The sequence below is a fragment of the Ipomoea triloba genome, chromosome 13 (genome assembly GCF_003576645.1).
Source record: "Ipomoea triloba cultivar NCNSP0323 chromosome 13, ASM357664v1".
Taxonomy (NCBI): Eukaryota; Viridiplantae; Streptophyta; class Magnoliopsida; order Solanales; family Convolvulaceae; genus Ipomoea; species Ipomoea triloba.
Genome location: NC_044928.1, coordinates 26,597,004 through 26,621,577, shown reverse-complemented (window position 1 = coordinate 26,621,577; position 24,574 = coordinate 26,597,004). Strand labels below are relative to the sequence as shown.

Sequence of the window (24,574 nt, the reverse complement as noted above, 5' to 3'; positions counted from 1 at the left end):
CTGTAAATAAAGGTTCACCTTCTATTGTGTCATACTCACAACAAATAGCCATAGTATCCCAATCTAAGCATGACTTTAACCCAAATCTAGAGATGTTTCTAGTTGAGTCTAAAGGACAATGAAAATGACAATACTATGCAATCCCAACTCCACAAGAAATTGAGAAATAATATTTGAGAGATTCTTATGCCTATTAAACTAGTTTATTGGGATGGGGTTTTCCTTTAGATTTCATTACCTATTATTTGTGATCTAGTTGGGTGGTTAGTGTGTAACGTGAAAGATTCTTATTTTATGACAATAAAATGTTTAGAGGGAAAACTATCTAGAGTGAGATTGATTTGCTTCTTCCACTTATTAGACTAGTTCTTTGGAATGAACTCTTCCATTAGGGTTAAGTACTTGATGGATAATATACTAGGTTTGGGTCACATGGACCGAGATCGCTTTGTGGTATCTCCTAGTTGGGCTTCCATGGACTGTTCAAGTTACTGGGCTCGCTCGAGAGGGGTCCAGTAAGAACTCACTCCTTGTTGTATGACCGCGCTGTAGGACTTCAAGGAGCCGTTTAGCAAGTTTCACTATTTCGGGTGGGAGTTCGACCGGCTGGGTCCGTGGGACGTCGGTGACTGGTGGATGTGTATTCGAATGAGTTCCTTCCCCTTCTCGAGGGTTCCTTGAGTCGACGTCTTGCAAGAGAGCTGGTTGATTGGATGGAAGAAAGGGATTGGTTGAGAGTTTCTCGCAAATCCCTAACTAGTTGATCCTCGCATAATCACGGAGAAATGAGAATTAGTATGGTTGATGAGGCAAGTAAACGTTACTCTAAGGTCATGGGATTTACTAAAGAAAAATATAGAATACGAAAAAGACTTATCGCTTAGACAATAATTAAAAAAAATCTAAAAGCAATCCTGAAGAAACGTTGAATATTGGTACATATCATTAGTTATCAATGTTCCAATGACAAATAAAATGATATAGGTTTTAAGAGTTGAAATTGAAGAGATGGACGTAGCTAGCGATACAACAATCATTATTGCATGGACCATGGTCTACACAGCTGTGTGGACCAAAAATAAAAAGTATATTATTTTTGTACTGAAGGTACATTATTTTTATACTGTAGGTACATTATTTTAGGTTACATTATTTTTGTACTGAAGGTACATTATTTGATATATACTGTCAAATAATGTACCTACAGTACAAAAATAATGTACCTTCAGTATAAAAATAATGTACNTCATTATTGCATGGACCATGGTCTACACAGCTGTGTGGACCATGGTCCATGTAATAATTTGCCGCGATACAAGAGCATCATCAATAGTGAGATTTTTTGCTCAATTTTAACAGGCTACTTACGGTGGTTGCCNTTTTATTTTTGGTCTACACAGCTGTGTGGACCATGGTCCATGTAATAATTTGCCGCGATACAAGAGCATCATCAATAGTGAGATTTTTTGCTCAATTTTAACAGGCTNTCATTATTGCATGGACCATGGTCTACACAGCTGTGTGGACCAAAAATAAAAAGTATATTATTTTTGTACTGAAGGTACATTATTTTTATACTGTAGGTACATTATTTTAGGTTACATTATTTTTGTACTGAAGGTACATTATTTGATATATACTGTCAAATAATGTACCTACAGTACAAAAATAATGTACCTTCAGTATAAAAATAATGTACTTTTTATTTTTGGTCTACACAGCTGTGTGGACCATGGTCCATGTAATAATTTGCCGCGATACAAGAGCATCATCAATAGTGAGATTTTTTGCTCAATTTTAACAGGCTACTTACGGTGGTTGCCCGATTTAAGGCCTATTTATTAAATAGGCATAGGCCTATATAAATAATGTATGGCTTGCGAGCCTACAAGCCAGGTATAAATGTATTGGTTAGATATGCTCAGTTGTTATGTCATAGGCCCGGTCGGGTCCACCCGGATCCATGTTCACAATTTCATAGCTCTATGTTCACAATTTCATAACTCTATGCTCAATAGTATCAAACCTCTATATTTAACCGTATAACACAATTTTTGAATTTATATAACAAAATTGTAAATATAAAGTTCAAAAATTGTGAATATTGAGTAATATAATTTTGTATATTGAGATCTAAACTTGTGAATATAGAGTTCTAAAATTATGAAAATGGAGTTCTAAAGTTGTGAATATAGATCCGGGTCCATCTTGCAAGGTGGACCCGGGTCCATAGCATAATTTGCCAGATATGCTAAAGTGGGCTGTTATTTTAGGCTCATCAGACTTAAGTGGGCTGGAAATATAAATTTATAGCCCAAATCTGCTTGATCGGGCCGTTATTTTGGGCTCACCAACTCAGTAGGCTTAAAATATACATTTATAGCCCAAATATGCTTAAATTTTCCGTTGTTTTAAGCTCATCGGACTTAAGTGGGCTTGATTAAGATCCGGAAATGGCTAGTCTTTACTCTTTTTAACTTCCACTGCAAATCGCTGCTGTACCTCTGCAAGACTTAGCGGGAAAGAAGAGAGAGAGAAGGGGAAGAGAAGTTAGGGCACAGCTTTTGAGCTCCGAAAGGTAATGCTTCAAGCCTTCAAGCTTCTAATATGTGCCTTCATGTGTCACTAAGTCTATTGTATGCATTTACTGTTGCTTTTGCTTCCTTATTCTTTTAAAAAATTAGAAATAAATCTGTTAGGTTTTTGAAATTCCAACTTGATGTGTATGAATTTACTGCATTTTCATGAATTTTGTAATTTTTGCAGGGTGTTGCTTTGCTGCTTAACTGGGGAGTATTGCAACAAATTTGTGTACGATCGAATAAAGATCAGAATGGTAGCATTCTCTGTTACATGTTTATATAATTTTAGATAAATAGTCCAAATATCAATGCTAGATTTGGAATTGATGAAGGTTTGTTTGAATAAACAGCTTAATATAACTATATTAGTGCTTTTAAGATAAGGATTTCTCAAAAGTTGTTAGTTATGGAAATAAGCTCGGCATAGTTTTCACAATGCATAAATTATTTTTAATAAGCCTATCCAAACTCTTTACAATTGGCACAAATGCTTGCATAAGATTATTCAAATTGGCCTCATGAGTTGAACTAAACTCCTCATTGGATCAATATGAATAATTTGAGTTGGCTTAAAGAAATATGAGATTGAGGACTGAGAAGCTTTATTTTTGTATTTTTTTTAAAAATGTATCAGACTCTAAATATGTTCTCAGGTCCTAAAATTATAGTTCTAGACTTCTAGTTATTTAAATATGAATTAATTGTAGTATTAACCCCTTGTATGCATCTCCAAGTACACTTTTTTTTCTTAAAAGAAGAAAAGAAGCATGCTAATTGTGACAACCATGATGGAAATGGTTTTAAGCTTTATATATGTATGCCCATGTGCTTTCTGATTGTGCATTTGTGCATGAGCTACTAGTTGGGATCAGAAACAAAAATCTAGAAATAGATACAGAAAACAGTTTCAATTATTTATGTTTGTTGATTTACATTAAAGGCCTGCTGTTTGTTTCTTTCCTACAGTCAGGTAGGAAAGAAACAGTTCTAGATTTGGCGAAGTTTGTTGACAAGGGTGTGCAAGTCAAGCTTACTGGTGGCAGACAAGGTCAGTTGTTTTCTTTTCTTTCTAAGTTTTCCAGAAGCCAGAAATATACTTGCTTTGATTTGTTGTGTTATACTTTGGTTGCATACCTTAGAATTAAAGACGAGTATGAAAGAGAAAAGAATGCAGAGGATCCATGAGAGGCATATATGGGAGCACTAAGATTATTTTATGTCTTTGTTATTACAATTCACCACCATGCATTGGCTATATTATGCTTTATAATTCCATTTTGCAGTATGAAGCTTAGTTCTGACACATTGCTTATTTTTACTCTGTTCACAGTTGTAGGAACACTAAAAGGCTATGACCAATTGCTGAATCTTGTCTTGGACGAAGCCATTGAGTATCTTAGAGGTAAATTTTTTTTGGCTAAATATAGGGATAAAGGAGAACTATTAAATTTGATCTAATTCTTCTTGACTTCAGAAGAAAGTGATGGGGGAGGGATATGCATACCATGGGTCTTTACTTTTTGTTGTTGAATACTTGCTGTAATGGATCATTTGCATGCCTCTTTAAATCCTTCATGTTTCTCAGACCTCAGTTCTCACCAAGGCTGTATTGAATTCACTTAAACCATTTGTACTGCATTATCATTTGGAAGAATGATAAATTGTCTTTCTCCTCTGGTTCTTTATTCTGGCAAAGTGGAATATTATATTATGTAATAATTGTTTAATTGGAAAATTTCATTCTATGTATACATACTATCTTTGGAGTTTGACTGTGATGACTATTTTCATCTTTCCTGTGATACTAAAAATGGCTAAACAACGTTTGGTGCAGATTCCGATGATCCTCTGAAGACAACAGATCAGACACGGCGTCTTGGATTAATTGTATGTTATGCTCTGTCTGTTTGTTTTCATGTGTGTGTGTGCGCGTGTGTCTATATTGCTTAACAGTTTGATATGTAGCATAGGTTGTAGCTAATACTGCAGCCTTAGTAACCATGCTATTATATTATGCTTTTATTTCCTTTTCCCTTTTCGGTTGGGAAGGAGGAAGGCTTTAGTCGAGAAGTGATCTGATTACCCACTTTCTAAAGTATATATCAGAGTTTCCATTAAACTTACAGTGGAACTTACATCAACATCTCATCAGATGGCTGGAATTTAAGTTCGAATATTGATTGAAACTTGTAAACTTCATTAACAACCCAGTTTGATATGTACATTTCTGTGTCTGTTTTCTGAATCATCCTGAAACAAATCAGCCATTTTTGAATTTATCCATCACAGCCTTGGTTCTGTATTGCAAAGTGTTCTGCATCGTTAACCTTTTGAAAATTAACACGGCCTCGTCATATTTATGCAGGTCTGTAGGGGGACTGCAGTTATGCTTGTGGCCCCAACTGATGGCACAGATGAGATCGCCAATCCTTTTCTCCAGCCAGATGGAGCATAGGGCCGCCATGAATGCCACATCTGTTTAGCTGTTGTAAACAGTTTGTGCTTCGTGTTTTTTCAGTGCCCTTAAGAACTAAGGTAATCTAGAACGCACTGCCATGGGAGGTTAGACTTTATGTATATCCCGCCCAGTGTGGTATTCTTTTGCATTAGACAACTGCTTTCAGCAAGGAATGATAGATGCTCCTTGTATTGAAGAACAGACACTATAGTTGTATTGATGCATGAAAATGTTGCTAAAATATCGACACTTCTCCCATTTTACACTTACAAATGTTAGTTCGTATTGATTCATAGGTACGAGATAAGGGTTATATCAAGGTGAGAAGATGAAATCTTTAATCTTGTATTTTGTGCTAAGCGCCGTTTGCCAATTAGGATAAGATGTAAAAATTTTCTTTTCGTTTGGATTTGGGAGTATTATTTAATATAGTCTTAGAAAAAAAAAATATTTTTAAAAGGCGAATCAAAGATAGATTTATAAAGAAAATGAGACACAGTCTGGGACTCTATCTCAATACAAAATGTTCGCCTGAGAATAGGTTGCTATGGTTAGAGAATGAGCTAACGAATTCAAAGAGAACAAGCACAAAATGTTCGCTTGAGAATAGGCTGCTGGAATAAATAGAACCAATCGAGCTAGATTGTGGCACAGTCGACCATATATGTTACCCGGCCCGGCCCTCGAAAGATCAGATGAGATACTTATTTGCACTCTATCAACACCCATCCTGCACTCCCTGCAGGCTTCACCTTCGACGAAGAGGACTATATATATATGTCAGATTTGGAGGCAGCAATGCTTCTGCCATGCACTCAAACCCTGCAAGACAGAACTACCTTCAACATTGATGGTGAACAGTGTCCAGGCTCAAGTGCAGCAGCTTCAACAGCAATGGGCTCAAGAACAGCAAGTCAGCAACAGCAGCAATGGGTTGAAGCATATCAACAGCGGATATATATGGTTCCAGCAAGGCTATTTGGCACCAAATTTCCGGGTATGGAAGACCGGCCAGTACCAATCGCAGCCCGTTCATTTGCTCAATAGTTTGAATTTACTATAAGTGCAATGAACGCTCCCGGGGCATATGGGGCAGGGGCAGATTTATTTTATGGTTCTGCATTGTCCATTGCTGATTTACTTCAGGAATTTCTCATAGACATTTTAAAATTGTCATGTAATTTGGGTTTGAAAGTCTTTACAATTAATTGTTTAATCTCTTTTACTACGTATTAGTTTGATCATTACTTTTATCCAAATGCTAATTGTATTTTAAACAATAGTTACTTTTTAATGGTAAAATCTTATTTGAGTGAAGCATTGTTGTTTTTTTTTAGTACTACTGACTCTATTACAATGTAGTATCTGTTCATAGCTATTTTCTCAACTTACTGAAGCACAAAAAATCAACAGTGAGGATAATACTCCTAAAAGTAGTTATGTCATGTGCATATTGTGTGCAAGTTCTGTGTCCTAAAGTAGTTATCTCATGTGCAAGTTATGTGTCTGGTTAAGAAACATGGAAACATTTAATTCACGTTAAAATATATGTCAAATATTAATACTCCATGTTAAAATGTTAATTATATTAAAATATTTTGTTTTAAAAAATTAGATGTTTTTAATTATATTTACGTGATTCTAACTTTACCAGAATCCTGCCTCTGGAGTTACTACAAAGGTAAATCACAAGTCGTGCAACCAATCCACCGGCCAGACAATAATTTTCATGCACCTACAAGGGATCTAATCCACATATTTTATCATGTCTCTTTTACTCATTCATGTTTCCAGTCAGATTCAAACTTCTAGTAACAAACCACTATCCCGGAAGCTTAAAATAAAATTTGTATCTTTACCATTCTCTCACTTTCAAAAACACACCATATTATCATTCACTACTATTACTCTATTTTATTTACATTCATACCATTTAAAAACTGAAAGTATACATAATGGGGGCATGCGGCAAAATTAAAGACGACAGTCCAAAAATAAAACAAAACCAAAAAAAAAAATATGTGGATGTTGTGCTCCCATTGCACATATGCATTATCCACATCTCTGAATCCATTTTAAGGAGAGCCATAAATTAAAATGCCACCATTTTGGAAATTTACACTACACCATGGCCAACCTTTCCCTAACCAGCAACTTTGTTAGCTCATCACTTACACCACACCATCCCCGCCGCCTCGCTTCACCGGAAGATTATGCAAAACCAGTGCAGAGACAGAGAGGGAGCAAACTTACAATCACATGCGCAGCAAAATCCGGTGGTGGAGGAGGCGGCGGCAACCCTTTTAAATCCGTATGTCCTTCTATTCGTCTTTTTAATTGAGACGAAACACATCTTTTCATTGTCATTCTCTAGGTTAATTAGCGTATATAATATATTCAGTGGTCAACTAATTGGTTGTGATTATACATGTGTGTGTTTGAGTTTGCAGATCATAAACAGGTGTAAAAGTTGTGGAGGTCAGGGTGCTATTGAATGCCCCGGATGTAAGGTGCGTATCTGCACTAGCTAAATCTGAACTTATAATTCAAACCCGCAAAAGATCATTTAAATAAAAAAAAAAAAAAAAAAGTCATCAAACTTGGAGCCTTGTAGTTATCAAAATAATAGTCCGACCACCTTGCCTGATTCTAAATATCTAGTTTTAGTTTCAATTGAAATAAAAACCATAATTTGGTATATTCTAATCAATAATTATTGGTATTATTTGATCTTCATGAATTAATTAGTTAAAGGTTTCATTTTTATTATGGCAAGATTAGTAGTAATTCAAATTCTATCATCATCATATATGTATGTATATAGGGTACGGGGAAGAACAAGAAGAATGGAAACATCTTCGAACGTTGGAAGTATGTCTTTTCATAAGGAAAAATTTTCAATTTTGTAATTTTATTTGGGAAAATTAAATTGTAAACATTGATTTTAATTAATGTGATTGAAAATATGTATAGGTGTTATGATTGCCAAGGCTTTGGACTGAAGAGTTGCCCTGCTTGTGGAACAGGAGGTTTAACTCCAGAACAACGTGGGGAGAGATAATTAATGACAATACTAATGTATGATTCATTATATTATATAACATGTATAAATATTATAGTTGTGACAAGCCTAGTCTTAGTTACTAGGCCGAAAATCATGCATGGGTATAGTTCCTTAAAATGCATTTATTTTCAAGCCCAAAATGCAAAAGTCATTTAATATTCTATACCCAAGTCCAAGATATATTCTCAATATAGATTTATTTTTAGTATATTACATATTTTTTTAAAACAATATATTACATATTTGTTTTTAGTATATTACCCCGATAAATTTGATATAATAATTCAATAGACACTTGAACATAGGAATATGCAATTATTAGTTATCGGTTATAAAGTTAAAACAAATATAAATTATTTTAGTTTGTTAGTTTGTTATTAATCGGTTATGGGCTTATGGTTATTTTAATTCTTTTTTAAAATAAATTTGGATTATTAACACCCTTACCTACAATATACGTAGTACTAAAAATAATTTGTACAACAATATAATGAACTTATTAAAAATGAACTTATTGTACATTAAAAATAATCATGTTTTATACTAAAAATAAACATGTATATATATTAGGATTCAGCTTTGCAAGATGGAACCCGGACTCCACAAATCCACAATATAAATTATTTGCCGAAAAAATGCTACGGAAATTAAACAAACTGCCTTCTAAACTATTGATATAACTAGTCCAGATTTTATAAATAAAAAAAAAATCAAATATAAATTTACTTGCAGTACTGATGCAAAATTGCATCCCAATTGGATGTCACCTCATCAAAAAATAATGTTACATTTCCTTCCTAATATTTACCTTCTTATTACGTGTGACTACTTGCATTGATTGAATTTTTTGTTTATATTTAATCAATTAGTAAATTTATTTATTTTTCATTCCCAAAAAGGCTGAATCCTCAATCTCGAGGGCCCCTACGCCCCGATAGAGCATATATGAACACAGATGCTAGATTTTTGCTTACTGCGCACAAGGAGTTCCCTCACTTTCAGAGGTTGCTCCCACACTGGCGCTTGTGAGACTCGACCACTGATCTTTCTTTCATTCCAAATTTCATTCATGTGACCAACTGAATTGCGCTTGCAAGCTAGTAAATTTACTTTTTTAACTTGTGATGAGGTTGATCAATTTATGATAGCCAATTAATATATATAAAAGTTTAAGAATAATTATGGGGATTATTCCCTGAGCCTCATGCCCATACGATGATCGGTCCCAGAACTATAGCCCGGGCCAAGACCGTCCCGGGCGTCAACCGATCTGTTTGACCATTGACATACCGACCAATTTTGATCTAACGGGCCCCATAGGTGCCGGCCACTTGGTTGTAGGACAGTGCGCCTGCTTTAGTCCCGTGCATGGCTTCTACGCGGCTTCCATGCCGTAAGACCGGCATATGTCCCCTGACACCCTACAAATACCATATTTAATGCTGGAGAGAGAACTTTTTTGTTGTTTCTGATATTAAATAGTTAAGTAGCTCAAGAACTTCTGACTCATTGTCACGTTGATCGGACCCACAATTAATAAAGTACGACTAACCATGTTTCATATATACGAACTTTCGTATTTACACTATCAAATAAGGATAAAATACACCAGTGAACTACACACAAAATGCAATTAGGCCATTCAACTCAAAAAAAATTTACAATTTGGTCCCTAAACAACGTAAAATGATACAATTGAACAAAAAGTGACATGTTTACCTGTTAGTTGATGATGTGGTGGTTACCATATTAAAAATAATTTTTATTTTATTTTTATTTTATTTTTGAGTTGTTTTGGGACCCAATTGTAACATTTTTGAGTTTGATGACCAAATTACATTTTCTTGTGTAGTTCGGTGGCCTATAAGTTAGTTTAAAGCAAAAATTTTAAAAGCTAGTAACTACTAGCTAGCTAGTTTATTAAACAAAGATCAATTAAACGAAAAGAAAAAACTTAACCTAGATTTGTTTTAAAAATGCAAGAAAATAATTTTCAAAGTTCTTTATATGTAATCTTTAATACTCAACTTTGAATGCTATATATATAGTCTGCCTCTAGCTAATTAATTGATCAAAGTTTTGTTAAATTTTATATTATATTTTTTAATACACTCTAACATTTCATAGTACGTACGTATATGCTCAACAATTATGCAAACTCTAATTGGGATGCATGGGGTTTGAACCTAAGACCTTTTTATATATATATATATATATATATAGAAATCAATGACTAAGTTAAGAATAATAAATAGTTAATGGAATATTCCGCTACTAAAGTTTACGCTGACAGAATGTAGGGGTACTTAGAAAAAGTAAATGATACAATAGAGGGTAAAGTAAGAATTTTTTTTTTAAAAAAAAAAACTAAAATCAAAAGAATTTGAACCATTCACTTCAGCAAACAATTGGACCAACATTTTTTAGTGGGTAAATCACCTATTTGGTCCCTCAATTATTCGCGAACTGTCAATGTTGTCCCTTAATCCCGTAATCATCGATTTGACCCCTGAAATAAAATGTGATGCGTCAACTTAACCCTTCCGACCGTATTCTGTCTAATAGCCGGTGAGGAGCTCGATTTAGCAAGGGCAAAGTGGACATTTTACATTTAAAATCCCAATTCTTGGTTGTGGTTGGGGAAGAAGTTCTCGCTCCGCTCCCTCTACGGGCCGCCGCTGATCTTCACCCGCAAACTCCGATCACCCCTTCTCAGTATCGCAAACTTTGGGGCCTGCCCTTTCAAGTATTTGGCCAAGAAATATGTGGGTATGTCCTGGAAATGGAAAACGACAAAGCCTTTGAACAAAACAGCAGAGGAATGAATTGAAAAAATCCACATACACACGTACGGGGAGAGGGAGATATGCTCACCACGCCATTCTTGAAAGCTGTATGAATGGGCTTGAAGAAGTGAGGGTTTTTGGGAGGAATGGTTTTCATGGAAGGCAGAAGGATAGCTCAGTGTCCCCACCTCAATTGCACCCTCTTTCGGCTCCTCGCTCGGCTCCCTCTCCTCATCCTCTTCCTCCTCCCTCCCGCCGCCGGCGGATATCCCCAGATCTGGCTTCTTCAGCCCCGGCGCGCCGCCTGAAGACGAAGCCTCAACCACCCCCTGCAACCATATTTGCCCCGTCCACCATGGATTCGCCATGTATATATGTATTCACTAACTACAAAACCCTCAAAATCAAAATCAAAATCAAATCAAATCAAATATCTGGTTTCTTCGTCTATTACCAAGGCTATTATGTACTGTTCATCTTCAGATCAACAAAACCTGTAGCTCCTTTTGAGTGTTTTGATCTACAGATGAACGGTAAAATTCCAATTCTCCCTTGAGTGTTTTGTAACCCTTCTAAAGATCTGCTTCCAATTCTCCCTTGACAACATTAGCAGAAAATCCCAGGAAGCTCCCATTTCCAATACCAAGATCTGGAATTTTAAATGTGAAATGTCCACTTTGCCCTTGCTAAATCGAGCTCCTCACCGGCTATTAGACGGAATACGGTCGGAAGGGTTAAGTTGACACATCACATTTTATTTCAGGGGTCAAATCGATGATTAGGGGATTAAGGGACAACATTGACAGTTCGCGAATAATTGAGGGACCAAATAGGTGATTTACCCTTTTTTAGTTTATGTTATAGCAGGTATTAGTTCTTATTAGATTTAGTAGATTATTATATTATATTTTAAAAGTGAATTGGAATTGCATAAGTGTAGAGAAATAGTAAATAAACTGTAAATATGATGATATGAAAATAAAACTTTCTTTTTTTTTTTCTGAAAGTGAGTTTTTTCACAGATAAACAAATCCTTGGGGTTGTGTAAATGTGATCCACGTTTGCTTACTATTGAGTTACAATTGTGGTCCAATATCTTTCCCACATAAAGGTGGTTGTCAATGTTTGTCGTCTGTACTCTGTAAAATGGTTTGTAGGGTTATCTGTGGGCCATAAAGGTCATTTCACAAATTATATAGTTCTGCATATATAATAATAATAATAATAATAATAATAATAATAATAATAATAATAAGTGTAGGGGGCATCCACCCATGTCTCAACTCACATAACATTCACAAAAGTAATGCTACATATGCTTTTAATTTTTACTCATTATTGATATAATTGATTTTAATAAAAAAAAAAAAGTAAATTATCATTTTTATTCATTTATTTTTATTTTTCAATAAAATCTGAACATGTGGCAAGAATTTTAACTTCTCTACAAATATCATTTTCCTATTCAAAATAAACGTACATCTATCATTTAATTGACCGAGACAATAAAAGTTATCACTTGAAAGGACTATTGTAATTTTTCAAAATCACTCTTGATTAAATGTTTTGACTTGCTCCTTCCAATAATGAAGGAGTAGGTAAGATATATTATATTATTGGTGAGAAGACTATGAATAGATGGGATAATTAAGTAGCTAGCTATCTAGCACAATTATACTCCGATGTATGAATATTGTTCATACAATATAGCACGTGAGAATAGTATATATTCAACAATTAATTGAAGCAATTATGCAAGAATGTGATGCCGAGCCAAATGAAATGTTCCATCAACGTCACTTAGATTTGAGTTATTCTTGAACACACATTTTTATTTGAAGGAACTAACCCTAATCCATCTTGCCATGGAACAATTCAACATTCTATTTATTACAAGCAATAATGACCAAATAACAATATCCCGACGTTGTTTAATTGATTCCAAGTTCTTCGTTGTATATACATTTATGTGTGCGCACAAGATGTCTTCACTATACTGATTGGTCAAAATTTTCTAATGATTTTTTAGGTTTTTAGTGGAGTACAAATTCCTATTTTGTCACTGAGCTAGAAGCAAGACAAAATATTAATTGGTCGACGATTTGAGTTAGCATGCATATTGGACAATGATATAGATATATGACTTTACGAATTAATTAATTGATGAGGTAGTAATTTTTCATTGTTTTTTATTGAAAGCCCAATTTGCGCCATGTTCAAGAACGAGTTTATTTAGAAAAATTATTTTTTTTTCCTGGCCATTTCTTGTTTAAAATACATATTTAAAAAATTGTAGCATTTGTGCACACATTATCGCTATTTGCGACCATGAACACCATCAACTCCAAAACCCATAAAATCACACATACTCCCGAGAAACAAAATATATATTATATTGCTAATTTCTTCAAAATTTTTAACCAGATGTTTTCTTGAATGATGCATATATATATGTTACGTTACATCTAATTTAGTCATGGTGAGTATAGCTAATTCATAAATAATTAATGAAAAAAATTGACACTCGATCGTAACAAGTTACTTGATGGGCGATGAGATCACGGCGGTCCATTTTATTGAGAAAGTCTTGACTCAAGTGAGGGTCCATTTTTATTGCTAGAAAAGAAGGGTGCCAAACCTGCAACTCTGCAAGTCTGCAACCTCCACAAGTCAACACATGCCCCAACCCACCAAGTCGCTATTTATTTTGTGTACTAAAGGACTTGAAGTTCCACTCACGCATGGGAAGTATACTGGAAGCAAAATAGTGGAGAGGCTAGATATGTGGCCGAAAATGAAGACTAGTCGTCGATGTCATACATTTGTCAACCATTCGGGAGGTCCTCAACATATAGATAAAATAATGATTTGAATAACACTATATTCATAAATACTTTTTAATTTCTAAGGTAAGGAATGAAAGAGAGGTCCTCAACATATAGATAAAATAATGATTTGAATAACACTATATTCATAAATACTTTTTAATTTCTAAGGTAAGGAATGAAAGAGATAAAACAAGAATAAGTGTTGTTAATGAAGTTTGAACCTATGACATAGGTTTTTAACATCAAATTTGGAATTCAACCAACTAAGCTACTCTAACTATTAATAATTTAAACATAAACATAACTTTTATATACACTTTAATGCTATATATGTGTATTATATATCTACTATACTAATAAGAGCCAAAGAGAGTTAGGCCTAAAATGGGTAGAAAAAATGGCGGTCAAATTATTTAATCAAATGGATGGTTCAGATAAATTATTTAATCAAATAGATGGTTAAGATAATTCAGATTAATATTATTAATAGAGATTACCTAATTTAACCTTACTTTTATGATTATCCGTTAAGTTTTCCGTTAAATATTATCTTCTCCGTTAATATTCCGTTAACTTTTAACTTACCCATTAATTTTTATAAGAAAGGTCTTAGGTTCGAACCTCATCTCATTCAAATTTGACATAATTAAGTTTCTCACTCTATTTTACTCTTATTAAATTAAATAAATTAGTAGCTACAACAAAAAATGATACATATGTATTTCTTTAATTTAGAATTATGTGTCTACAATACCTTTATTTGAAAAAATTATTCATTATCAAAAAATTAAATGAGAGAAATAATTTCATTAGTTATATAGTCTTTATTTTCTCTCATGCAAAGATTCTTTATATTCAAATTTATCAATTGATATTCATTACACTGTCCATTATTTTATTTTTACAATATCTTGTAATTAAATATCAAAGTTATAGTACAAAATAATGTTATATATTTATTTACCAAGTATTTTATTAATACTATGAAAAAAATTAAAATAATTTGAAGCTAATTATATTAACTACTTGGGGATTGGTTAACAAAGAGAGTACTCAAATAATAACCCAACAAATTGAAGCGGAATCACTCTATTTTACTCTTATTGAATTAAATAAATTAGTAGTTACACCAAAAAATGATACATATGTATTTTTATAATACCATGAAAAAAATAAAAAAGAATAGTTTGAAACCAATCATATTAACTACTTGGGGGATCTGTTGACAATGAAAGTACTCAAATAACTCATTACCCAGCAAATTGAAGCGAGAAACTACCTTTTAATATCTTTGGAATATATAATATTTTAAATTTTCAAATTTTTATTAATTTATTTAATCTTTTTTCTTAAACTAGAGATTTCTTTATCCACAATAACTCATTCAACAATAATGATTAAACCAAATGAACCCCAAGCAGAACACCTAAAGGAAAGTCCATAGCTCCTATATCATAATCTCATTACATGACGTTGTCATCTATGCTACCAACAATAACCGAATTGCAAATAACACACTATCAACAAAAAGGAAGAGAACAAATAGTAAAGATGATGACAATGACAATGTTACTCAAAAGAGAATTAAGAACACTTAGAAAAATTCAAATTAAAAGTAGTATTTATTTAGACTATCATTTTCAGACCAAATATTTAGACTATTGATTTTACAAGGTTGCAAATATTTATTTTAGTAATAATTGTAATGAATTTTCTATATTATCTTGGATTCATATACTTTGAGTTAGATATTTAAATAAAAAAATTCGACATTCAATTACCCATGTATAAACTTCTCCTATATAATCTCGCATTGATACACTTTAAAATATTTATTTAAATATAAACATTGGGCATTAAACCATTCGCGCAATGCGCGTATAAAACTAGTCATCATATATATAAAGGGGTGGGGTGAGGAGAGGAGGGCAGCTACCCCACACTAGCTCCGTCTCGACTTGTAAATCTAGAACTAAAAATGAAATAACTCAAGCAACAACTAATCAAATACATACAACCGCCAACCACTAGCTTATTAATATCCACACAAGCAATGAAGCAATTAATTTTGTTACGTCAATTATTGTTACATTATTTATGTCAATTATGTGTATACATATTATGTTGTATTTCATGTTCTAAGTTGGCATGTATTTTAATCAAATCATATTGTCAGGTATAATTCTTATACTTAAATATTATGAGTTTAATTAAACCTGTCAAACATAGTCTTCCTTGTGTGGTCAAATAAATCCGGCAAGATTAGAGTTAAAATAGGTATGAGTCGTAATTTTATAATTCTTTTGAATCTTATGTACGTAAAGTACTATATATTGAGCTTTAGTACGTACATAGATTTCTCTTGGACAGGGTGGAATATATATATATATATATATATATATATATATATATATATATATATATATATATGATTATCTCTGGCTCTCTTATATTTACTGACTATTACACACAAAAGTAACGGGTGACTATCGCACATAAGACTAGAGTTTACTAGTGCACACACTGGAGTAATGGTTGAAAACTTTCTCATCGCTAAAAAAAAAATAAAAAAAGACAACAATAGTAAAACTAACTTTAAGAATGTAGTAAAATCCCTAAGTAGAGTAATAAATGAAAGCAGGTTGGTAATATTGTGCAATAATATTTTGTTGCAACATATATTCGTCTTGTTGTTTGGATCAGCCTTGCCGGTTTGCCCCACACATTTGCATCCAATGTCTTCTTCTTCAACCTATTGCCCTACTTCGATCAATTCATACTTTATAATAACAAAGTACGTTATTTAATTCTCGGCATGACATACATACATTCCTAGCCTGCCTGCCTCCCCGCTTTTCTCGCAATTCTGTTTCTCCATGGATTCACAAACACGCCCATCCACTTCCCCCCAACACCAAAACAACCTTAGCATCCCCAAACAGTTTGTCTGGCCGGATGAACATTTAGCACGCGCCCACGAAGAGCTAAACGAGCCGGCGATCGACCTCGGAAGCTATTTCGGCGCCGATCCCAAGGCGGCTAGAAACGCCATCCGGCTTGTTCGGGCGGCGTGCTTGAGCCACGGGTTTTTCCAAGTGCTCAACCATGGGGTTGATGTTGAGCTGATTAGAGCGGCGCAGGATTGCGCCGTGGCGTTCTTTAAGCTGCCGGGTGATGAGAAAATGAAGGGGGAGAAGAAACGTGGTGGAATGTGGGGTTACTCGAATGCCCATGCCGAGCGTTTCCCGTCGAGGTTGCCGTGGAAAGAGACGTTAACGTTTGGGTTCCATGAAAGATGTGGTGATGCTCCTCTTACTGTTGAGTTCTTCAAATCTTCGTTTGGACAAAGTTATGAGCATGTTGGGTACGTACGTATAAATAATTAATAAGCAAAGCAATTAATTCTATCAGACTGGGTGTATATTGGGTAAACCTACTAGTCTTGTAGCCCTAATTACCAATAGATCATAGATAAATCAGCATATCTTGTACCAGTTCAAACTAAGAAGGTCAATAGACCTTTTTTATTGATTGGGAGTCCGAATTTGTAACCTTGCGGTTATAAAGTCTAACAACACTTGGTTGGAGTTGTCATGTACTGGTAAAAACCTTGCCTTGCTTGTAGCCCTAGTCGGCAAATGAGGTAAACCAACCTAGGTTGATTGACCAAACTAAGAAGGCTATAATAGCCCGCTCATGTTAGGAGTCAAACTTGTAACTTTGAGGTTATAAAATCAACAACAATTGGTTGGAGTTGTCACTGCATAAAAACCCTACCTTGTAGGCTTGTAGCCCTAGTCGGCAAATGAGGTAAATCCACATAGGACAACTGCATAAAAACCCTATCTTGTAGCCCTAGTCAGCAAATGAGGTAAATCCACATAGGTTGTCCATAACTAATTGGCTCAAACTAAGAAGGCTAATAAGTTGTCACTCTTGTTAGGAGTCGAACTTGTAATCTTGTGGTTATCAAGTCAGCAACACTTGGTTGGGTTGTCACTAGATAAACCGTGTCTTGTAGACCTAGTCGTGTGGCAAATGAGGTAAACAAACTTATTATTAAGGTGTCTATAACTGACCGTCTCAAACTAAGAAAGCCAATAGACCGCTCTTATTATGAAACTTGTAACTTGTGGCTACTAATTCAACAACCTAACTAACTTGGTTGAGTTGCCCATCGCAAAGTTTTGGTACCATGCATAATATGAAGTGTTGAGATTGTTAATTATGAATTGAATGATACTGCAGATTGGTGTTCCAAAAATACTGTGAGGCAATGAAGAAGTTGTCTATTGTAATAATAGAGATACTAGGAAAGAGCCTAGGGATTGATCCCTCATACTACAAGGGCTACTTTGAAGAGGGATGCTCCTCCATTATGAGATGCAACTTCTACCCAAGCTGCCAAGACCCAGCCCTAACCCTAGGCACAGGACCCCATTGCGACCCTAACTCCATCACAATCCTTCATCAAGACCAGGTTGGAGGTCTACAAGTGTTTGTAGACAACAAATGGAAGTTTGTTAGACCTAGAAATGGTGCATTCGTCGTTAATATTGGTGACACCTTCCAGGTATATATATATATGTACCTATAACATCTTTTATTTTGTGTATTAATTGTATGTCTGCAGCCTCAAGATACGCTCTGATCTCATTACATTATCTCCATAAGATATTGTGAAGTGATTCAATATTATTTTAGACATTTTAAATAAAAATAAAATAAAAATGTAATATAAGTCGTGAAAAATTTACAAATAGACAATAAATAAAATAACAAAGGGGAAGTACATATATTGTCTATTATATATGCACTGTTAATTAATTTGTTGTTACTATAGTAATAATACATTTCATCATCCTTGTTCAAAACCTAGCTAAATTGTAGGTAGGCTTTTTGGGTTGTAATCTTGCTTGGAAAAGCAAAAGCATCAATACTTTTGGAAATATATTGTCTCTTCAAAGAATATTGTAACATTATTTGGACCCTTTTCACCATACTGGTCCTACATATATCTTATTTTATTTTATTTTATTCTCCCTATCCCTATATATAGCTGCCTTTTTCATTTATAGCAACCCTAAATAATTTATTTTATTCTTCCAATCCAATTCATGCCTGAATAATGGTGAAAATATTAGAATAATTCCGGTGTGCATTCGTGTAATAGATAGTTTGCACTCGTGTAATTTTCACTTAAAGACTTAGTTTTAATCATTGATCCTCAATATAATTGTGAGACATAATTTTAATTTTATTCATTTCTTTCTTTCTTTCTCTGGTTTGAAACTGTAGAAGTCTAGTCACCATTTTTTTAATAAAAAATTATAATAGTTTTTAAAGAATAAAGACCTAGTAAGAAGCCTTTAACATTTTTTTAGGTAGCTAGACTCTATTTTTCTTTGAAGGTACATAGAACTCTATTGAATGCAAAATAATGTAGATATCAATGCAATATAATAAATAAAATAAAGATTGAATTGAAAGAAAGAAATTTTCTATGAGAATATAATTAACATGAACATTAATTGTAACATTATATTTTTATAAGAATAATTAACTTTAAAAAGAAAATGTGAGAAAATAGCTAGAATGATTGCATGCATGCAGGTTTTATCAAACGGAATATACAAGAGCTGCGTGCACCGTGCAGTGGTGAACAAAGAGCATGACCGTCTGTCCTTGGCTTTCTTCTTGTGCCCCACAGAAGACAAGTCAATAAGAGCACCTTCAGATCTTATCAGCAAAGAGCAGCCTAGAATGTACCCAGAATTCACATGGTCAGATCTTCTCCATTTCACTCAACACCATTACAGAGCTGATGATGCTACCCTCCAAAACTTCTGCAACTGGTTCCTATCTTCCAATAATTCTCCATGAATGCTCTCTCTCTCTCTCTCTATATATATATATATATATATATTTAATTTGGTCCCTGCTTGCACCTTTAATTTGTCTTCTTCATTTATTCATCTGGTAAGCATGTCATTCTTAGCTTGTTTCACTCAGTTCAGCTTATATGTGTGTGTGTGCTGAGAGTTGGAGACTATGTATAAACACTATTATAATTTGTTCGTATTAAAAACATTATTATATATATATGCTTTGAGGTTTTAATTTGTTGTGGATTATTTAATTTCAATGACTCAAATTAAACCACAATTCTTACTTAACTTGGAACATGCATGATTCTCATGCGAGTTTGCTGACCATATATATATATATATATATATAGAGAGAGAGAGAAGGGTTTAGGGGGGAGGGGTCGGTTCTCGTGCCGTTGTGGGGTGGTCTAATTTTTTTAAAGAAATTTAATTGATGCATCTTAAATTTCTAATCTACGCACCTTTAAGCTGGATTAACATAAATATGACTTTGTAGATAAAATCTTATAAAGATTATTGTTTGTGTTTTGGAACTGAAAAAAGTGCACCTTAAAACGGAAAACGTACAAGGCACCTTTAAAAAAAAAACAATGCACCTTAAAAAGAAATATCACGCATCTAAAGCCTTCGGCCGATGGACCTTAAGAAAAAAAACTAGGCACATTAAGTTTGACTAATATGAAAAATGACCAAACTGTCACCATACGTTTTAAAAGTTATTAATCCTGAATTAGGATTTTGACAAGATCAATAGCTCTCCTCTCACCGCATAGCCAATTTGCATATTAATGATTTGAATTTGTCCACACCCATTCTCACATTGAGAATTGTTTTCATATAATTAGGATTCTATATACATATGTGTGCGCGCGAATGGAATCGGGGTATGGGGTGAATTTGGTCTCCTGCAGGGCGGGCAGCGGTTGAGGATGGTGGCGATGAAGGGAATGGGAAGTGCATGGAAATGTCGGGGCATGGGGTCCACTTGAGAACGAACGATATGATATGATGTACGCAACTTGAATTGATACGTGTCGGCTGCTGCCGCTGATCGCCCCCTCTTCTACTATATATATATATATTGTCGGCTGCTTGCCGTCAACTCAACTGTCAATCACCGCCAACACCCATAATGTCCATCTGCTTACCTTTCAAAACAAATGAGTTACATACATAAACCTCTTTTGTTTTTAGTTTAACTCTTTTTTCTTTTTTTTTTTATGAGAATAATTTACAATCACTATTTTATTAGGATCAAATCTATCATAAATCGAATAAGAAAGTAAAGGAGCACTATACTTAAAAGTATGTACAAAATTTGAGATAACAACCTAAATTGACCGTCTAATAAGTAAATGATAAAACATGCATATATAATAGCCCAAACAGTGAACTATAATTAATAATGTTGTTGCTAGCTAGGAACCAAATTCGATATGATGTATGGGTTGAAGGTTAGGACTACAAGCCACTAAGCCAATAGTACGTATGGGGTGTTGTGATTAAATGTTCAGGGATGGTGTCTAAAGGGAGACATCAAGCCCCTTATATAGTATTGAATATCTTCCGAATGCTTGATAAATGTGTGACTTTGATTTGTCTTCATTCTTTATCATACATGTGTATCCCACTACTTGACACATCGCTCGTCACAGAATAAGTACAATTTCCTACCCTTTGATACTCCTCATACTCAAGGAATGTATAGCTTGGTTGGTTGCTAAATATGATGTTATGCATGAAGTTATAGGTTCAGACCTTCTTGGCTAACCCTTTTAGCTCTTTTTGCTCTCTCACATTCCAACCCCAATGCCACCTTTACTCTTATGGACCAACACTTCACCAGTAAAAAAGGACCCCACCCCTCACCCCCCCCCCCCACTCCTCTAATCTTGGGCCAAGACGTCACCATTAAAAATGGATCTCATCGGACTAAGATTTAAAAAGGAATTGTAATGCTAATCATCGGACTAATTCGTCCCTCACTTATGATCTAATTGGAATATTGACATGAGTGTGGATTTTCTATCGTTGTCAAATTTTGTTGAAAATGTGTTGTGATAATGTTTCTTGGTCTAGAAGAGTGCGTATTTGATCTTTGAGATCTCTATTAGTATTTTTTTATTGACGTAAGAGAAGAGAAGAGAAGAAAATACCAACGAAAATATAATAAATTAAAAAATAGTACAAAAATGTGAATTTCATAATCCCCACAAAATCAACTATACGATTATGATAACCGGGATATCAATGGTCAAATTAAAGTCTCTCCAAACAATCTCTAAAAATACAATCTCAGTATAGAATTGTTATAACTTGAAGCAAGCTAATCAGCGCAATAATTTACTTATAGTTTTAGTTCTTTTTTTTAATCCCACCCAAAAAAAAAAAAAAAAGGTGAAGACTAAATTGATGATATTGTACGTACAGTTTTGGGTCAAACCGCACATTGGACAGGTCTGTATCCTCTAGACCCAATTTCCGGAGTCCATCAAGACAGCCTAATTAAGAAGCCCGTATTCCGTTAACCCAAACATTATATTATATCTTTTCAAAAAAAAAAAAAAACATTATATTATACTGTAAGCAATGATTCACTTTACAAAATAAATTCTAATTTAAAATGACACCGTATTCAGTTTTATATTTTTTCAAAAAAAAATAAAAATGACACCGTTTAGTAACTCACATAATCGGCGTCTTTAGTGATGTCGTTTTTTTTTTTTTTTAAATTTTGCGCAATCGTAAATAGCGTTGGTATTAATGGTTACATAATATGTTAACTGCAAGTTTATAAAATCATCAATACCTAGAATCCACACTACAAGTTCACTAATTTCCAACAAAATATCTTTCTAAAACTATATCATATACACACTGCCTACGTATTTTATACACATCAATACATTAAGCAAGCAATTTACGCTATCAACTATTATTTGTACTAGCATTATATGACCAAATTGATCAGGTTGCTCTTGTATATCCGAATTAAGCAAGCACTCTTACCTTAATCAAATTTGTATGTATTTAAACATAATCTTCTTTGCATTTTTATCTTATATTTTAGAAATATATATGATGTTCTAGTATATTTTTACACCTCACTTTTTTCATTTCAATGCTATCTAAATATTTCATAAAGAAGGAAATAAAACGAAGAGAAACAAGGTACACACAAATAAACACATGAAACACACTCGTTGAATTGGGAAGAACAAAAAGCCAATCGGAGCAACGGTCGATTGATACAATTCTGATCTCATCTTTACACCATTTTGGTGGTTTAATGGGAGGACAGAATTGGAAAGCGATCCTAACGTAACCTACGTAAACGGAAGAAGAAGAAAAAAAATTAATGTACAAGGGAAGCAGCAGAAAGTACATGCGAGTGATACACGCTTTAATACCGACATTTTCTTTTGTTTCGATAAACTAAATTCCATTTTAATGCCAAAGATCTTGTGGTTCAGTGGCACCCGGTGTCCCGGTTTACACTCCCACATCAATGATGTGAGTGAGTTCAATAACAGAGTCAGTAGTACTCAAAAAAAATTTTCATCTTAATATTTAGGTATACTATATACTTCAATTTGTATTTAAAATAAAAAAACTTCAATTTTGTTAGATACATTTAAAATTATTCATTTATTTTCTCAAAAAACAAATTATACATTTCGAGTCCTTGACTCATGTCTCTTCCTAGGATTACGTGCCTGTCAGTGCACAGTAGCCTGTCATCCTCCTACTTTATTTATTTATTTATTTTCAGATTCTATTATAAATTAATTAAATAAATTCAGAGAAAATTATTGTTTTATTTTCTCAATTATTTTGTAATTGTCAATTTAATTGAACTGACCCCTCTAATTACTTTAAATTTTTTCAATTAAATCTCCTATTTTGGTAACTAATGATTGACTGATGGAATTTAAAAATGAAAATCTCACTTTTCATTAATTACCTTATGAATTGATTCGTAATAAAAATTACATTGGCCTTATTTGGTAAAATAGTTAGCCTATCAATCAATTTTTACTTATTTGATCACTATTAACTATTTGACTTGGTTAAAAAATTAAGGAAAAATAGTCAAATAAACTCTCAAACTTTATCCAAAAGTCCAATTAAGCCCTCTAACATTAAAAGAAGTTCAATTAAACACTTATACTTGTTAAAATTGATCAAATAAATCATATTTACCATTGGTTACCGGTTATTCACAGTCCAAACAACTCAATTTACAATCACATTAGCTGGAAAAACCATCACTGTCAGCCGTCGTTCAACATCTGCTCGTCTTCTCCGCAACGTAGAAGATGACCGAAATGGTCATCTTCTCCAATTTAGAAGACAAATAGACAGTCGTCTTCTCTAGTAGAGAAGACGATAGTGCGGTCTGTGTTCGTCTTCTCCATTGAGAAGACGAGCAGATAGGGTAGCATTGAGTTCGATGGCCGCCGAAAAATTAATGACCGGTTGTTTTGGGTGAACAACCGGTCATTTGGGTTTAAATGTATAAAAATGACAAGTTTGAGTGTTTAATTAACTTTTTTAATGTTGAAGGGCTTAATTGCACTTTTTGGTAAAGTTTGAGGGTTTATTAGCCTTTTTTCCAAAAATTAATATAAGTGTTTGGTTAATCAAATTTTTGTAATTTCAAAATGCTAAAATTCAAAAAGTTACTCAAATCAACTTTTTTCAAGTAACTTTTTGAGAAAAGAAATTATACCAAACAGCTATTAACTAGGAACTAATTTACCAATCAGCGAATGTTATTAACTAGCAACTAATTTACCAATCAGTGGATGTTATCAATTAATTAATTAATTATACCCTATAATCCATTCAGCGAACAGCTATCCGCTAACAACTATTTACCATATAAATCAAGAGAATTGAATAAAAAATATAAAATTTTAGCCCCCTTTTTCCCTTAAACCCTAATATTGGCTAATAACCCGCCGA

The 24,574-nt window shown here is 33.7% G+C and overlaps 3 protein-coding genes across 3 annotated transcripts; all 3 read left to right on the top strand.

Moving 5' to 3' along the window:
* Positions 1 to 2,461: 2,461 nt before the first annotated feature.
* On the top strand, positions 2,462 to 5,339 carry LOC116001508 (sm-like protein LSM7). The gene is made up of 6 exons (XM_031241381.1): positions 2,462 to 2,578; positions 2,767 to 2,836; positions 3,549 to 3,630; positions 3,913 to 3,984; positions 4,417 to 4,469; positions 4,948 to 5,339. The coding sequence occupies exons 2-6, from the start codon at positions 2,834 to 2,836 to the stop codon at positions 5,035 to 5,037; spliced, it is 300 nt and encodes a 99-aa protein (XP_031097241.1). The 5' UTR covers positions 2,462 to 2,578; positions 2,767 to 2,833; the 3' UTR covers positions 5,038 to 5,339.
* A 1,792-nt stretch (positions 5,340 to 7,131) lies between these two features.
* Positions 7,132 to 8,312, top strand: LOC116002719. Its single transcript, XM_031242885.1, has 4 exons — positions 7,132 to 7,351; positions 7,491 to 7,550; positions 7,865 to 7,911; positions 8,014 to 8,312. Exons 1-4 carry the CDS (start codon positions 7,169 to 7,171, stop codon positions 8,099 to 8,101), a joined length of 378 nt encoding a protein of 125 aa, XP_031098745.1. The 5' UTR covers positions 7,132 to 7,168; the 3' UTR covers positions 8,102 to 8,312.
* An 8,282-nt stretch (positions 8,313 to 16,594) lies between these two features.
* On the top strand, positions 16,595 to 19,601 carry LOC116001420 (gibberellin 20 oxidase 2-like). The gene is made up of 3 exons (XM_031241299.1): positions 16,595 to 17,082; positions 17,967 to 18,291; positions 19,332 to 19,601. The coding sequence occupies exons 1-3, from the start codon at positions 16,595 to 16,597 to the stop codon at positions 19,599 to 19,601; spliced, it is 1,083 nt and encodes a 360-aa protein (XP_031097159.1).
* Positions 19,602 to 24,574: the final 4,973 nt, after the last annotated feature.